The sequence below is a fragment of the Amphiura filiformis genome, chromosome 1 (genome assembly GCF_039555335.1).
Source record: "Amphiura filiformis chromosome 1, Afil_fr2py, whole genome shotgun sequence".
Taxonomy (NCBI): Eukaryota; Metazoa; Echinodermata; class Ophiuroidea; order Amphilepidida; family Amphiuridae; genus Amphiura; species Amphiura filiformis.
In genome coordinates, this window is record NC_092628.1 from 10,949,899 (window position 1) to 10,967,400 (window position 17,502).

Here is a 17,502-nt window from a genome sequence, read left to right on the forward strand (position 1 = left end):
TGTTGTGTAAAAATCTGAATTTCCTCAATATAAAAGTGTACGGGCTGTCACTCAACACTCATTCATACAACGTAACTTGCAAAAGAGCACAACGCATTCGGTGATCAAACCAGCCAATACAACACTGGGATAATCAAAGACACAAGACACCAATATAGTTTTGTACAACTTTTTTGTCATGAAGTTTTAATGTCGCACTCAAAAATATGGCATGTAGGCCTGTATATTACAGTAGTCATGCGTTTGTACACAGGGGCAGGCCATCTGCCTGTTATCGTAATAAAACTGTTCATACTATGGCACAAATAAATAATCTTAAACCCTTCTAGAAAAAAAGCCTTTACATTATGACTCATCACAAATCTTAAGTTAAAAAAAATAAAAAAAATGGGATTTTTTTTTCTTCTTCCAACTGAGAAAACATTTCAAAGGATTTGGTAAAGATTTACCATCCTAAACTATTGCATTAAAACGAGTGAATTTTCTTTTTTGTCTTATAATGCAGCTGATTTCTGTATGTACAATTTTAATTTTATTAATACAAATGTACTGTAAATATTATACATGTACAGCGTCACTTCTGAACAGTACAAATGACAGTGTTTCCTTCGAATATGAACAAATTTAAAATGGATTTAGAAAAAACATTGAAAATTCAAAACCGTACAAATTGTTTCAATAACCAACACAATACATTTTTAAACTGTTTTACGTCATGAACACCCACTCACTACATGATGACATGCTACCAACAACAACAGCCTCATTCCCACCAACGTCGGTTCAAAGTCAAAAACGATGAAACTTGTATATATTTTCATGTCAAATTATAAGGGGGAAACCCACTAGCAGCCCATCGTGAAATTTGACCTTGACAACTTCTAGCGTCAACTGTGATGCATCTTTTACCTTTTAGTGTTGAATTGGGCTAATTCCAGTTGCAATTCATACACCCCAAACAGGGAGTGTATATTTCAAATGGGAGTCACCCATTCAGGTAATCCCATTTGAAATTAACACTCCTTGTGTGGGAGATCAAGGTCATGTCTTCCATCAGTAGTTATATGGATTTCAACTGGTATAGCCCACTTCAAAATCATGGAAATAGTTACCGGGTACTATTATTGGAAACTAATATATTAACTTAAGTCTGCTTTTCGTTTGCATGGGTGTGTTGAGCATTTAATTGTTTCCCCCACAAGGGAATAAATATTATGTTTTTGAGCTGTGTTCTTTTTGAAATCTAATCAAGGCATAGTTTTGCAAATTATGAATACCAGTTTCCAGAAAAGGATAAAAAAGCATCATGTAGTTTTGACTACTTATTCTGTGTTTTTTTATAACAACAGCCATTTTCTTGTGAGGCCTTTCTTTCAAAGACTTAACATCTTGGAAAAATGACTTTAATCAAATAACCTTTTGGAATCACGGATTTCCAGACTAGTATGAGAAATGACTTAACAGAAAACATATCTTCTCTCAAAACACCTGCCATATGAAGCTATTGCAGATTTGCAGTTGAAATCCATACACCCCTATGGAAGACATGTCCTCAATCTCCTACACAGGGGGTGTAAATTTCAAATGGAGTCATCTATTCAGATAACCCCATTTGAAATTCACACTCCTTGTGTGGAAGATTAAGGCCATGTCTACCACAGTGGGTGATGGATTTCAACTGGAATAGCCCATTAAGACAATATCAGTGATCACAACGAAAGCATTAACATTTGTAGCAAAAGCTTAATTGTGAAGGTTAAGTCAGGTGTTCTTTCCACAAGAAGGAAGACTGGGCTATTCAGTTCAAATCCACATACCCATATGGAAGACATAACCTTAATTTCCCACACAGGGAGTGTAGATTTCAAATAGACACAACCATTCAGGCAACCTATTTGAAATTCACACTCCCTGTGAGGGAGATTAAGGTCATGTCTTTCATAGGGGGTGTGTGGCTTTCAACTGGAAGGAATAGCCCATCCAACTGCAAGTATAAAGAATCAATTTGAAGCAACCCCAACACAACATGCATGGAGTGAAAGTTAAAATTTCCCAGTTGATATACAAGTCCTGCCAATGGTTATTTGCAACTGCAATGCATGTAACTGCAAGTTCATTTATTGTATTGACAGGTTAGTATTGGACTATTCAAGTTGAATCCATACACCCTCTGTGGAAGACACAACCTTAAGCTCCCACACTGGAAATGTGAATTTCAAATGGGGTTACCTGAATGAGTAACCCTATTTGAAGTCTTCACCCCCTGTGTAGCAGATTAAGGTCATGTCTTCCATAAGGGGTGTATGGATTTCAACTTTTAGTAACCCGCTTAGTAAACCAGCTCAACACCTTTTGTTATGAAATTCAAATTCATCTCATTAATTTCAAGGCCCATATGTACTTTGCTATTTGATAGATTTCTCGCAAGGATCGCATTGAGTATAATGGTTACGCAAGGCCTACTCCATCCAAGTCAGAGCAGAATACAGAGGTCTAATTACTCAAACTGACAAAACACAAATATAAGTAAAAAAATAATAAATGTAAAAACAAACAAAAAAAATAATTGGGCTACTGAAAATATCTAACTAAAAGCCAGTGAGTGGATCGCAACCTTTGGTGTGTCAGTATAAACATAAATGTTACAATTAGTACAAATGATATTGGTAAATAAAAAAAATAGTAGTACAAGTCACAGGGGATTGATTAGTAAAAAATAAACCTTGGATATAAACAGAAAATACAACGTTATTTACAATACAGGTAACATAAAAAGTAAGCACACTTGCACTGATCACAGTATTTGACAAAGTCCATCTAAACACCATTTGTGACACCATCTGATTCAATAAGACCAATGTCAGACATTTTGAAATTTTATTTATTACCATTACTAGGTAAAGGAGCCAAAGGAATCGAACCTGCATTTTTAACAGGACGGAGTGCCCATCTCTATTTCGTTAGCGATAGACTCCAACGTGAAAATGTTGCTGTGGGGGATCGCCACACTTCCTCCACAGCAAGTCTGTTATCTACCCAGCATTTAAGAATGCCGGTACCCATTTATACACCTGGGTGGAGAGGAATAATCGCGATAAAGTGCCTTACTCAAGGGCACAGCACGATGGCGTCGCCGGGGCTCGAACTCGCAACCTTCCGATTACGAGTCAGAGCTCGTTCCGCTTGGCCACCATGCTCCCATTACTAACTTGCCCTGTACCTAAGCGTATGAATGTAAATATCCCGAAGTCCTTTTTATCCTTGCTTGCAAAGTTATGAACTTTTTATATGTCAATTTTCTTATGTTGTTTGCTCCTTAAGTTATATTTGCCTATATCTCAAGTTCATGATTGCTAACTTTGGCCTGATGGATCAGATGATGTCACATTTTACTATTCTACTTGGCCAAAGAATATGACAAATATTTCATGGAAATGCCGAGGGAAGTGCAGCTCTACGTTCATTAGCATCTGGATTTTCTCTTGGAAATAGTAGCACCATTGTGAATGAATGGTTACGTTAAGTCATTTCATTATGTATTCACTGGTATTGGGATATTGCTGTTGAAATCCCTACACCCCCGTATGAAAGACATGACCTCAATCTTCCACACAAGGAGTGTGAATTTTAAATGGGGTAACATGAATGGGTGGCTCCATTTGAAATCTACACTCCATGTGTGGAAGATTAAGATCATGTCTTCCACAGGGGCAGGGGGTGTATGGATTTTAACTGGAATAACTCCTTATTTTTCATCAATTTTGAAATATCGGGGAAATTTTTTTAAGTACTCTACCCCAACATATATTGGCCACAGATCTGGAATCTAACCCATAACAGGCAGTTGTGATGTTGATCTTGGTGAAACTTGAAGAAGTTTCATTTATCTAGAAAACTATAACAACAAAGAGTTGATCTGACATTGCATATAATAATGATGTACCTTTTATCCAGAGGATGAACTGCAGCAATCTGCATTATGCAATAGTATTGGGCTATCCCATTTGAAATCCATACACCCTCTATGGAAGACATCACCTTAAATCGCCTACACAGGGGTTGTGAATTTCAAAAGGAGTCACCCAGTCTGGTAACCCCATTTGAAATTCACTCTGTGTATGGAAGATTAAGGCCAAGTCTTCTGGTGAGGATCAAATTGGTAGATTAAGGTAATATTATGGTTGAATTTTGGGTTCACTACCAGGGGTAGCGTTAACCCCCGATCGGGGGTGAATGACCCCCTAAATTTAAAAAATCTTAATTTCATTTTCTGTCTTTCCCCAATTTTTTTTCCAAACATAGTACTTCAAAAATATCAATGTAAATTAACAATATGAACTTTTCTTTATTAAACATCTGATTCTTTCCACCCCAGTCCTAATCCTTTTCACTTTGTATTGTGAGTGGACACTGTGCAATATTTCACAGACTAATTTGGTCAAGGTCCATATCATAAAACACTATGGATAGCGTACAGTTCATCCTCTTTATAACTAGTCTTTACAACGCATAACTAGTCATTACACAGCATTTGCAACTTCAATATTGATTGAAATGGTGAAATCACATCCTTGTACAGAAAAATTTGTCTACAGGGTAACAGTTCCCAGAAGCAGGATGGTCATTGTTTATTTTCCCAGCTTTCCAGTTTCCCTTGATGTGTTGGAACGTAAGGAATAGATGCCATTGTTGTGTTCTTTTTCCTCATTGTGGCTATAACAATGGCTGTGACTCGGTAACAGTTCCCAGAAGCTGAACGGTTATTGTTTATTTTCACAGCTTTCCAGTTTCCCTCGATGTGTTGGAACGTAAGGAATAGATGCCATAGTGTTCTTTTTCCTCATTGTGGCTGTCATATTTCCCTTCTTTGTTTTAGAGCACCATTTGTTGATTCCTCTCCTCTGTTTTGGTATCACAAAGGACATGTCACTTATTCCTCCTCGGAATAATCTGAATCGTCTGAATTGCTTGGTTCCTCCTCACTACTAGTGTCAGCTGCATAGTGGAAATAGCGGTTAAGGACAAATCTCACAAAACATTTCTTCATTGTCTACCTCAAAACAGGTGGGATATGGAAAGTGTTACAGGGAAATTTGAAAAGCATAGCTGCAATTTTGCATGTGGTTTCCACCGCAGCAATTCAAAAAAAAGAATAAAGACCCAAATAAAACTAATCATGAGTACAAAGTAACAGGTAAGAACTAAAAATTACAGCGGAGGACCACAGATGCAGAAAAGCTTCACACCATATACAGGGTGTCCCAAAATAAGGTTACATGTAGATTTTTGAAAATGATCTAAGTTAATTTTAACAAATATAAATATCCTTTTCATGATATAATCTATGTACCCTCTACTAGTACCCCTGTGAATGTCAAGTTCATAACCTACGTACTTAGCCCGCATTCCAGGCATTCCTGACCAAGCTCTTTACGTGACATAATGCAACACAAGGTTCATTATACCACCGTCACAGCCACCATGCATTTGGCATGTTTGGCGGGGCACTTGAGTAGACCCAGCCATAGCATGGCAGATGCAATATTTTATTATGATAAACAAAGAATAAAACTTGTTCAGTTTTATTTCAAGAGTTCCGTCAGAAATGTAAAAACAAACAGCAGCGGAGATTTCAAGTCAACAAAATCCAAGCAAGCCCTAAATGCAAAATATTGTTATTCATTTCATTATGTTGATAACAGGAGATACAGTGTGCAGAACTACTTTCACCAAAAACATGTTCTTCTCTAATGACCATCATCCTTTATTTGTTACCACCAGACGCAAGAAGCTCTAAAACCGATTCATTTTCAGTGTACAATATTTAATTTTTCAATATATTTCTTTTGTGCAATAAGTTCAACAATGAAAAATAAGAGAAACATAAAAAGTAATAAAGACAAAAATCTGAAAACAAAGGTGTGATTGTGTTCAACTTTCGTTGTGCGATATTTTGATGGTTAGCCACTCTTGACACCCCTGTCATCTTGCGCTCATAAGTTAAGCTGCTTTTAAGATACGGAATTGAAACTTAGCAAACAGTTACAACAAGGATGAATAAATAATATCTGAAAAAATGACATTGTTTTGTTGTACCATCACAAAATGCGGTTCATTTTCTACATGTAACCTTTTTATGGGACACCTTGTACTTGTCTTTAGCCAATGAAGGAAGCAAGTTGTTTTTGTTCTAATTCAAACTTTGGCATTGGAGGATTTTATTAGGGTTACTGAAGTGACTGGTCAAATTGCATCATTTTGCAGTCAAGGCTGAAAATCTGCTCATTTGGCTTGGTGGGATATAGCAGGTTTTGCAACAAATCATATTAAATGTCTATCTTCAGAACTGTTTAGAATCAAGGCCAACATAGTTATTAGCTTAACTTTCCAGCTTCCGATTCCCAATGAAAATACTTACTGATTCAAATAACTTAGATCAACCTATCTGAGCAGACTTGTAGTAAGAAACTAGAATTACGCGGTTCGTAATTAAGGTGCCCCCCCCCCCACCACACAAAGGTGTGTAAATATCAAAGGTGTGTAAATATCAAAGGTTTGTAAATTTGAATACAAAATATATAACTCTACTCAGTATGTAAAGGATATTGATTTTCGCCTCCTTCCTCGCTGCTGTCGTTGTTGTCTCTGTGGCTTTTTGGTTCCTCTAGGTGTTTGTCTTCCTCCTCTCCCTGACTTGCCCGACCTTGACGATCTTCTGCTACTTCTTGAAGCCTGCATGAGGATATACAATAATCTTCATCAATTTCTAATACAATTTCACTCATTCTGCAACCAGTATTATACTCCTAATACCCTTCTTTTGAGTTTATTTATGATCGCTTTGAAGTATAAATTATAACTGTTAACATGCCAGGAGAGCCCCTTCCAGAAAGCTAAAATTCAAGAGTGTTTGAGGGCTCTGTCCCATGCACCCGTTAGGGCTTCGAACCTGGACCCAACACTAGGGGCCTTAATGTGGGCCCCACTGAGCATTGTCAGTACAGATTTTACATTCTTTCTGTGACTACTAGTGATCTTTGTCTGATTTAAGTATTATCAACTTTGGTCTCAAAATGTCACTGAATAATACCGTTTGCATTGAGCCACTGATAATTTTCAGTACAAATTGACATTCTTTCTGTGCCCAGTGATCTTTGTCCCATTAAACTGACACTAACCCGTGTGCTTAAGTGTCGCATCTGCAATAAACTGCCTACAAGTGTATTACACTCACCGGAACATCGTCTTCTTCTGATGATGAGGGGTCTCCTATGACTTCCATCACATCTTCGTCTGAATCTGCACCAGCAGGAACTATTCTTTTACTGCTAGCTGGTTTTGTAGTTGTTTGTTCTGCAGGTGCAGCTGGGGCAGGACTTACACCATCTGCAATTCCATTCTCCTCCACTGGTGCAGCATTAGGTTGGCCATCTGTTGCTGCTGGCGCTGCTGCAGGCGTACCATCGGCTCCTGGTGTTCCTGCTGCTGCTGCTCCAGGTTTAAGTGCCTTCATACCGGGTTCCATGTCTTCATCTTCATCCTCTGATGGGTCCATTAATTCCATCAATTGCTTGAACTGTGCAGCATGAGAACACATGAAAAACACTCAATATAGCACTCACATTTCTGGAAATAAAGGCCCTATTTGCATGCTAAGAGGCCAAACTGCCCATCACTGGTAAGGAGATGTAAGGAAATTCATCCCTCTTTATTTTACCAATTTCACTTGCAAATGCTATCATATATGATACTATGCGGCTTGTTCAACTAACAGGTAAATGGGAAACATATCCATTTCCTGAAAATCCATCTGGTCCTTGGACAGGTGGCCGAGGGATTGCATGCAGCATTGAACATTTAGGGGGGTTTGTCCAAGGAATAGGCTGCGGGGTATCCAGAATTCCCGAAAGATTTACATCCATGAACTAATGTGGTATTGATATTTCATGATGTGATTCAATCGGACAATCAGAACCCCACTTCTGTGTTACGCAGTACACACGCTACATTGGCATAAAAATTGTGAAGAAACTGTTATCAAGGGTGTAATTTGTGAAAATCTCCAAGCAAAAGACATATCAACAACAACACCACCACCACCACCACCACCACCACCACCACAACAACAACAACAACAACAACAACAACAACAACAACAACAACAACAACAACAACAACAACAACAACAACAACAACAACAACAACAACAACAAAACAAACAAATCAACAGATTTTTTTAGCCAATGAAATTGAAACCGCTGTTTTCTGGCCAAAGTGCATCAATAGTGACCGCAATGTTTTGAAAAAATAGTTTCCAAATTGTTTTTTTCTTCAAATTTGTTGAGCTTTCAGTGCTATTATTAGGTCATTTAAGACTCTTCCACAAATCCTGACTGACCAACTCTACTTGGCAAATTCATCGGCTTAAGCACAATACTTACATCAAGGTATTCTTGTACAATTTCCAACTTTGTTTCTTCAGATAGAGGTAGAGTAGGTCTTCCATTACGAATCAATTCCAGCGCCCTCGCAGGGTTGAACTCAAACCCTGGTTTTCTATTTAATTGTTTTTCATACACTTTGGCTGCCTCCGTTGGCGAGTACCGATGGATCGTATTGTCCCTAAATCCATATTGGTCTTTGAGGTGTTGTTTCAGTACAAGCAGCATAATACAGGCCTGTGATGCCACACAGCAATCAATCAGGAAGGTGGGGTCTGCAGGTATTCTCTCTGTAAAACAATGAGTCAACTCTTTGTATATAATTTTGTTTCACAATTCTGCTAGTTTTTACAATTAGGCATGCCACATACAAGCTGCCCTTTATTCCATGAGTATGCACCGCCCTCGCAAAATAAAGGATGTGTGACAGTGGCATACCAGATAAAAGTTGGACCCAGAAGACTAATGGAAAAATACACATACTCATATTAAGTGCACTGCAATACCTTTCAATGCACAGACATCTACAAGTAATCCTTGATGTACTGTCATCAGGCATTCTAAAATGGTTGCATTTACACTCATACAACTTCAGCTATAAATTGTAGAACCATCCTCTGTGCTCATTTTAGTTACATAAATTTGAATTTTGGACTTTACTTGTTTTACATAGGCAGAATTTCCCAATTTTGTGCTCACATTATGATGTCAGCTACAGTATATGGGGAATGTTTCTACTTCTTTTGGTATCACTGGAAAGAGAAGACCCATAGCTATATATATTGGTAGCAAATATAACAGTATTATGATGTTTAATATAGCAAATTATAATCAGGGCGGTTGCAACACCCCTCTACCCCAGCAAAATTTGATTTGGCAGGATGAGGGTTAATACAGAGGGACTGCGGTGCGACAACTTACCGACAAGTTCCTCCTCGTCATCTTCATCATCACTCAAGTCAAGCTCTGGTATTTTCTTTGGTTCTGGCGTCTTGTCACGACTACTTCTTGATGCACGTGATGATGGTCTTGAAGGCTGCTTGGCATTAAAGGCCTAATAATGATACATAATAAATATGTTACAATCTGACCTCTAGGCATGTTATTGTCATCTATCGCGATAAATTTTCATTATCGCGATAATAGTTTCAGCGCCACCAGATACCGACTACCAATATTTTTATGTTTTTTCGAAACAGAAACTTGGTCAAATAAAATGTTTTTAAGCTTCCCTCATTATCGCCATTGTCGATTATTGTGAAAAATTTTGCTGGCGATATACGATATTGAATAAGTGGCGATAAACATGCCTACTGACCTCAGAAGTTCAGAACAATCCTATCAGATTCAAATTTGCATCTACCGTGATGCAGTTCTAGTCCTCTATGGGTAGAAGTGCAATTCAAATTTGAAAATGTTTCAAACATGGCACTTTACGTAGGGGGTTTTCATAACGACATTACAACTTCCATTATACGCTTTTACATTCGGAGTACCGGTATAGCAAGTTAAAAATGGTTTCTCCAATTGATAAAACCTTTATTTCCAGTTGTTGTTATGCTATGTACAACTTCATTGATCATGAAAGGGCATAAGGTTTTACTCTCACCTCTTTGAAGGATTGCAGTAGATTTGCTCCAGTCACAGACACAGAAATCTCAATATGATGCATAACAAACAATGGCTCATCTTGTGCCATATATGGGAAGTAAGCTAAATTATCAGCTACAAACACAAGCAACTCCATGTCCGTTTTCTGTGGAAAAGGAGAACATATATTCAATTACGGATTCTTTACAAATTCTCAGTAGTCAGTACAAGAGCAAAACATGAAACTCTAATGGAATGTTTCCTCTATCGTAACTAATCAGAGCGTACACAAACTCTGCTTTTTGTTTTTGAAAAAAGCTACTAAGCAATATGCATCATTACATGGTATCCTGACCAACTCTCCCACACACTGAGTCTATACACCACCGAGCACTGTCACATGCGCTTCAAAGGGAGGGTCGCAATATGAGGATCTGAGCCAGTTCTAAATGATCTTATGAAAAAAATTCAACTGCTGGTACTTCCTTCAACTTTTCTGACTACTGGTATATAAATTGAACAAGACACATTTAACACATGAAGTGGCTACTTACTACTTGCTCATCAAACAGATTAAGGAGACATGTTAACAACGCTCTTCTCTGACTTCTACCGCTACGAATAATTGAATACACATGGTTGCATAAACTAACAACACCATTTTCCTTCACCCTCACACCGCGGAGCGAATCACCCTCCTCAGTATGAAGGAGCTTCTGTAAGTGGAAGGCCATCTTGATGCCAGCTATGGCTTTCATCTAAAGGTAAGAAAATCACACAAAAATGAAAAGTTATACTGTTGGTGAAATTTGAACCTTACTCTCTCTCTTTTACAAAAACATTTACATCAACACGTTATGACCTGTCTAGAGGCGTGACTTCATAGCGAATTGTGTGCCAGGGTATCCTATGTAATTTACGGGAGAAGTGGAAAATAATTGTGTCCAAACAGTTGGCAGTTTGAAAGTGAATACCTGCACAATATTTAACGTAAACAATTTAACAACAGCTTTGTTTGACATTGAACTCAGACCTCTTGTAATTGGATTGGATTTGAGGCCTCTTGTAACTTGATTCTGTGGCTATAGGGACTAATAGGGACCAAGTTTATCAGCCACTGCACTTTTAGACAAACCTTTCATGCAAACTAGGCCAGGGCAAGGGTCGTAAACATTAAATAAAGACCCTCGGGCGGTCCGTTAGGAGAATTCAGGCCCGGGGATGACATCAATGGTTTGGGACCTGGGTATCCTGGTCTTAGACCTGTCACATCAAAAGGATGCCATAATCAGCAGCAACAGAACAGAACAAAATGGCACCATAATAGCTTTTATACTCATCTGATTAGGCCATCTTAATCTAATAGTTCGAATCAAAGCCGTTCACAAGTTGAAAACCTAATATGGAATGCGTTTTTGGTTTTTTTACTTTTTTATCTGTAGGATGAGCAAGAATGGACAACCCTTTCATCTCTCAAGGTTTCACTATGGTCAAGATGAATTACAGAATTTAATTGAGATTTATGATTAAGGCTATTTTGAAGACGTGAGATTTTTGTGTAGTGGATTTGGAAAAAAACAGAAATTTACTCAATCCAGCAGGAATAATGCACAAAAAGCGGACAATTTTACTAATGCGCACAGGGGCTTTGAGACTAACTATTAAATTAAGATGGCCTTATATCTCTGTCTTTAGGCCCATCTCTTTGGCCTACATACAAATTGAGGGCTGAAGATGTGTTGATGCTGACAAATGCTGCATCTTTTTGATATAGTTATAAGCAAATATCTGTGAATCAGGCATGAGAATGATCATCCATGAAAAAACCTGAAGTGTTTGAAAAAAGCCTGAAAAAGAGTTTGAAATTGGGCAAAAAGGCCAAAAATGGGCTGCAATTAAAAGTGCGGAAATTAAAAACAAAAAAAAGCCTGAATTCAGGTTTAAACCTGAAAATTCTCATGCCTGGTGAATGAAATCTTACCTGAATAAAGCCAGGATATCTACTGTCTATCTCTGACAACATCTGATCGGCTTTGATCTTGATGGCCGATTCTTCATCACTACCCATTGTAATAAGATACGGTACACACTGAAATAAAGAGAAATACAAAAGTTATATACTAATAATGACAACCAACTGCAATATTCTTGTCCAGGAGAGTTTCAAAGTTAGACTGTGTTTCCCCATTGCTTTTACCAATTAGGAATACTTGGCAGCCTAAAATACATAATCATGACCGAGATCTGAAAACAGTTGCCAACAACATTCCAACATGAGTGTTAGTTACTCATATATGACTCGCGTACAAGGACTCGAGAACATACATTGAGACAATACAAATGCACCATATTCCAATGTTTACCATACAAGTTTTTTGAAATAAATTATAGGCAGGGTCCTTTCCCACTTGTTGCAGCGCACCTGTCCACCGCTTGAAAGAACCAAATGAGGTGCAGATGTTCATGATATGATTCAATTACCCTATCAGGAACACTTCTGTATTTACACCGTATACCTGCTACAGGGGCATTAGGCCTTAAAAAACATTGTTTGATTTGCGTAACCCGACCTACCCTAAAATTAGGCCCGACCCTAACTTCTAAAATTAAATTAAAAAAAATAAATTTAAATAAATAAATTTTTTAAAAAAAGAAGAAAAAAAGTTCCAAAGCCTTTATCAAACGAAATTTACAGCTTAAGTGAAAAAAAAAAAGAAAAAAAAAAAAGAAAAAGAGAATCCCGACCTACCTACCCTAATTTTTTTTTTATGTTACGCCAATCAAACAATTTTTTTTTTAGGCATTTACCGACACAGTGTAGCCATGTTAGCTTACCTGAACTGGATGGACTAAGCCTTGTTTGAGAGTGAAGATCACAACCTGTAATGCTGCCATTCTAACTACACTCTGCGTGTGCAACATTACTTCCATCACTTGTTTCAGATATAGCTGCATTACTGAACTGCTCATGCCAGACTGGACATCTCCGAGCTCCTTCAGATCTTCTTTCTTGGCGACCTTCGCCCCTGTGACATAATGGAGTGAATGTGTTTGATTAGAATGCATGATTGTGGTTTCAAGTACACTGTGTGCTGCCTATGACATTAAACAGACTTGCAAACAATGGTAAAAGCAAGCAAACATTATTTTGAAATAAATCACAATAATGCTACCACGGTTTTCACTAGTGTTTGAAATGGGGTTTTGAAAACCTGTTAACCCACTTGATTCTCTAAGAAAACATCTATTACCTGCACACACAATGTAGAATTCATCCTGAACACAAATCTTATTGTATAGTTGCATTTGTTTGGTTTTTTCCCTCTATATTTTGAAGATTTATTATGCCGATCATACAATCAAATTTACAAACAATGGCGACGATGATGTGAGCAAGGGTTTTTCCCAAAGCAAAGAGGCCAAACTTATTTCTGGCTTTGCGATCTCTTTAGACCACTCTCTAGGCGTGATTCAGTGAAATTGAAACCTCTAACCCGCTTTCCAGGTGTAGTTTAGCGAGATCAATCTAGCTAGACCACACACTGTGTTGCAACAGCACATGAAACTAATATTTGGCATGGAGTTATTGTTAAACAGTGACTCTCGGAATGGAAAGTCTCATTCTCAAAAATGATGAGCACCAGAAAACCCCTTCGCTTCATCAAAACTCAAATTTCATGTGCGAAATTTCACGAAAACGCAAGTTGGCGAGAACCCTGAGTGCTGCCAAACAACACGACTCAGGTTGCCAGTTTTATTTTGCCTGATGATGAGAACTGGTGTTCTCGAAAACGTTAAGTAAATCAATATATTCTCCTTGTGTAACTCATTTGACAGTTTTGAACTTCTGGATTTCGATTCTCAGCAACGTTTTTAGGGGCTTTGCACGATCAAGAATGAGAAATCAAAGGAGAGTCACATGGCCAAGCTGTCTCATATTCTACTTACATTCGGCATCTGCCACTCTCATCCTTTCATCCTCATCTTGAAGATACATCTGTAGATTCTTGAGCACCTGACATAGCAGTTTAATGGACACATCCTTGTTCTCTAGAATGCCCCAATACAGGTTCTTCATATTTGTTCCTAAGAGAAAGTCAGCATGCGTATTGCACAGGAAGCCCACACCACTCAACGCTTTCAACTTGATGTCCTCGTCTTCCAGCGTGCAGAAGTAGTAGAGTACTTCAAACACTCTGTCTTTAACCAACGCCTGTGGAAATATTCAATGGTAATGAGTAAAAAACTATTTAGTAAATATTTTTACACAAATATACTTTTAAGGGCATACTACACCCATATATTTTGGTTTGATTGGTCTAAAAAAATATTTTTTCATTTATAGCTAGGCGATATATGCACGGATCATGTGAAATAAAAAAAAAGATGAAAAAAAAGAAGAAAATAAAATGCTTTTACACATTGTAGTAAGTCATTTTAGCCCTATATATTTTTTGTTTACTGTGTATCCTAGTAACTCAGATCTGTGTTTCATAACAAACTATAATTTATTCTTTTCAACATGTTCAAGTAGGGTACATGAATAGAATACATTAAATCCTTTGTTATACTCTCTATAGAAAATCTATAGTGGTGCATGCAAAATATATAACACTGAATAAATTAAATAAACACTTACACAATGGATGAATAGTCATTAGTCAATTTAATTATATAATGTGTTGTTAGGAGAAGAAAAGGCTATTAGGTCACCGTATGTCAGGTTATAGGTCAATTGGTTCAGGACTTCAGGTCAAATTTAAGCATCAATTTTGAATACACATGTAAGAGTCTGTGATATCATAATGAGGAATAATTTTGATATTCTGTCTTTAACTGGATATATATCGAGAAGTGCAAGGTGGATATACTAATATACCTTGGGATGTAAATGGTGAGTACAATTTAGAATGCCTAGTTGACATGAATTTCACAAATAAATATAAAATAGTTACCAAAATCACAAAAGTTAAGCTTACGGAAAACTACCCAATATGGTGGTATAGGTGACAAGAAATACAATTTTTTTCAACATTGCTGCAGTATGGTTGTGGTAACCTGTTACCTGGGGCTTAATTATGTTTCAGTGAAATAATGTCGCAAGTTAAAAATACAAAATATAGCTCAACATTGAAAATAGAAGCATTTTAATCAGTTCCTTTTTTGATAGTTGTGGAGCACCAAGTTCATGAAGTCATAAAAGAAATCAGGAACCACTTATTCCCATTTTACATATCAACTTTATTTCCCTAACGTGTTAGCAACACATATCCAAAATTTTAACGAAATCCGTTGATAGTAAGCTGAAGTGAATTTAAATCATCAGTGATGTACCACCTTTTGGCTTCTACTTTTAAAAGCATGTAAGCTACGTTGATACCGATGCCACCAATAAAACGAGAAGATTTGCCCCTTCATTTTGCATACCACTTTGTCCAATTTTTTTTGTAATTTCTTCACAAAATGCAAAAAATGCAAAAAAAATCAATGGGTGTAGTACCCCCTTAAAATACACATAAAACACTCCAAGAGGCTTCAAAATAACCCTTGCACAAATAATCAAAGGCAATGAAATTTAATAGCAGTCTTGTTCCAATGCATTGTTGTGCTGGAAAAACTGCCATGAGGTTACATAGGAGTTGCTTTAAACATGTTCAGGGGCCAATGACACACAGGTTTTTCCTGCCCAACAATGAATGATTCTTTTAACTGCACCGTTTGATCATGACATCATTTCTCTAAATTAGGTCCTATTACAATTGAATACCTGAGTGGAAGAAGGGCCCAACTCCATCAACACTTTTTTTGAGATACTAACAAAAAACACACTATTTGGAAAAGTTTTAAGAGACTGACTGTTTTTATCTTGAGGGGACCTTGAGTACTGGTACATGAACATACATTATAACATACATTTGAAATGATATATGTTGCAATGGCAACGGTACAGGTCTTTTAAGATATGATAAACTTATTTTGGTAAAATGGAGTTGGGCCCTTCTTCCACTCAGGTATTCAATTGTTATATCATTTACCAGCTTTTTTTTCTGCACTTGTTGCTGATTTTATGCATGCGCGTAGCCTTTTCTAATCGGCTACTAAAATCATGTTATAAAATATCAGCAAGTCGCTCAATCAACAAGCTGCGTAGCATCGTGCGATACATTGAATAGCTGATAATGTTATGAAACATCAGCAAATCGTTCGATCAGCAAGCTGCGTAGTATCGTGCGATACATTGAATAGCTGTGCAAAACTTACCTTAGGTGAGCCATGACTAAACGAGTCTCTGTGGTGTCGTTTTTGGTTGGCATCAAAGTCAAAATGTTTGCAGAAGAGACCGCATGTGAACAGCGACCTAAGCAAGGTGGGTTTATTCTTTAGAAAGTTTTCACTCTCTTTGTTCTGCTCGTGCTCTATCTTTAATCTTGACAGTACACCTGTGGGAATGGAAAAAACATAAAAATCACATGAGAAAACTTTCAATACATTGTGTTTCACTAATATTCAATGCAGAACACAACACCACCACTTGAACAAATTGAGCATAATCCAAGCCTTAATATCAGCACTAACCAATGGTTCTTATCAAGGCCTTTTAAAATTTATAAATTATGCAGTGCATTTAAATGTGCCTGCCGGATTACAAGATCAAACAAAAAGAGGCAAGTTTGTAAATAATAATCAATTGATCATGTTTGACAAATGACCTTTGAGCTCACATCCATTGACAACACACATGTCAATGTATCCAAGGGTCATTGTACCCATCAAAGCATGTGGGAGAAATCATCAAAGGACAGGGTTAACATGTTTAGCAAACACACACACCCAAACAGTGAGCACATCCACACCCCCTCCATACAACAAACAGAGCCCATTTCATACTCAAGAGTCCCCGACTCATCAGCGGTCACCAAAACAAATTGTCCCCAGGTATAAATAATTTCATTGACAGGGCCTTGGGTATCTGTATTCTGATTAAGATCAATTCTATTGTTAAAACCCATACAGATAAATTACTTTCCAACATAAATTTGGTTATTTTCATCACTTACCAAAGTACTTCTGAAAACAATCTCTTACAAGTCTATAATTCCGAGTAGCCTTATTGACGATGGCACCCAAGCAGCTTACGCAACTCTGCAAGATCTGTAATATAAAATAACACCATTTTCATGAAGCTTGATGGTAAATCAATGAGTGCTTGTCTAAAACTGTGTTCTAACTTTATTGAACTCACACACACATCGACACAATCGTCAAAGCAAGGATTTAGGATGTGTGAAATTTTCATAACTGTATCTTGCTGTTCAATTGAGGTCACATATTAGACCAGTCTAAAATGCAAAGATGCCACTTGCTTGTTTGAAAAAATCAGGAAGTTGCAAAGTGTAGTCACTTATTCATTGCCAAAAGAATCCTGAATTTATATCTTAAAATGGCAAACATCAGGAATTCCTGATAAATC

The 17,502-nt window shown here is 37.3% G+C and overlaps 1 protein-coding gene across 3 annotated transcripts in view; it reads right to left on the reverse strand.

The window, feature by feature from the left end:
* Nucleotides 1-388: 388 nt before the first annotated feature.
* The window catches only part of LOC140152284 (nipped-B-like protein A), a 51,800-nt gene continuing 34,686 nt past the window's right edge, over nucleotides 389-17,502 (reverse strand). For all 3 annotated transcript variants that reach the window (XM_072174679.1, XM_072174617.1, XM_072174744.1), the window contains exons 31-42: nucleotides 17,090-17,183; nucleotides 16,293-16,471; nucleotides 13,980-14,244; nucleotides 12,867-13,057; nucleotides 12,013-12,120; nucleotides 10,586-10,789; nucleotides 10,051-10,197; nucleotides 9,363-9,495; nucleotides 8,442-8,731; nucleotides 7,235-7,576; nucleotides 6,607-6,732; nucleotides 389-5,002 (exon numbers count right to left, since the gene is read on the reverse strand). In XM_072174679.1, the coding sequence (XP_072030780.1) occupies nucleotides 4,931-5,002; nucleotides 6,607-6,732; nucleotides 7,235-7,576; nucleotides 8,442-8,731; nucleotides 9,363-9,495; nucleotides 10,051-10,197; nucleotides 10,586-10,789; nucleotides 12,013-12,120; nucleotides 12,867-13,057; nucleotides 13,980-14,244; nucleotides 16,293-16,471; nucleotides 17,090-17,183 (2,151 nt within the window). In that variant the 3' untranslated portion in view covers nucleotides 389-4,930. The remainder of the gene's footprint in view (nucleotides 5,003-6,606; nucleotides 6,733-7,234; nucleotides 7,577-8,441; nucleotides 8,732-9,362; nucleotides 9,496-10,050; nucleotides 10,198-10,585; nucleotides 10,790-12,012; nucleotides 12,121-12,866; nucleotides 13,058-13,979; nucleotides 14,245-16,292; nucleotides 16,472-17,089; nucleotides 17,184-17,502) is intronic.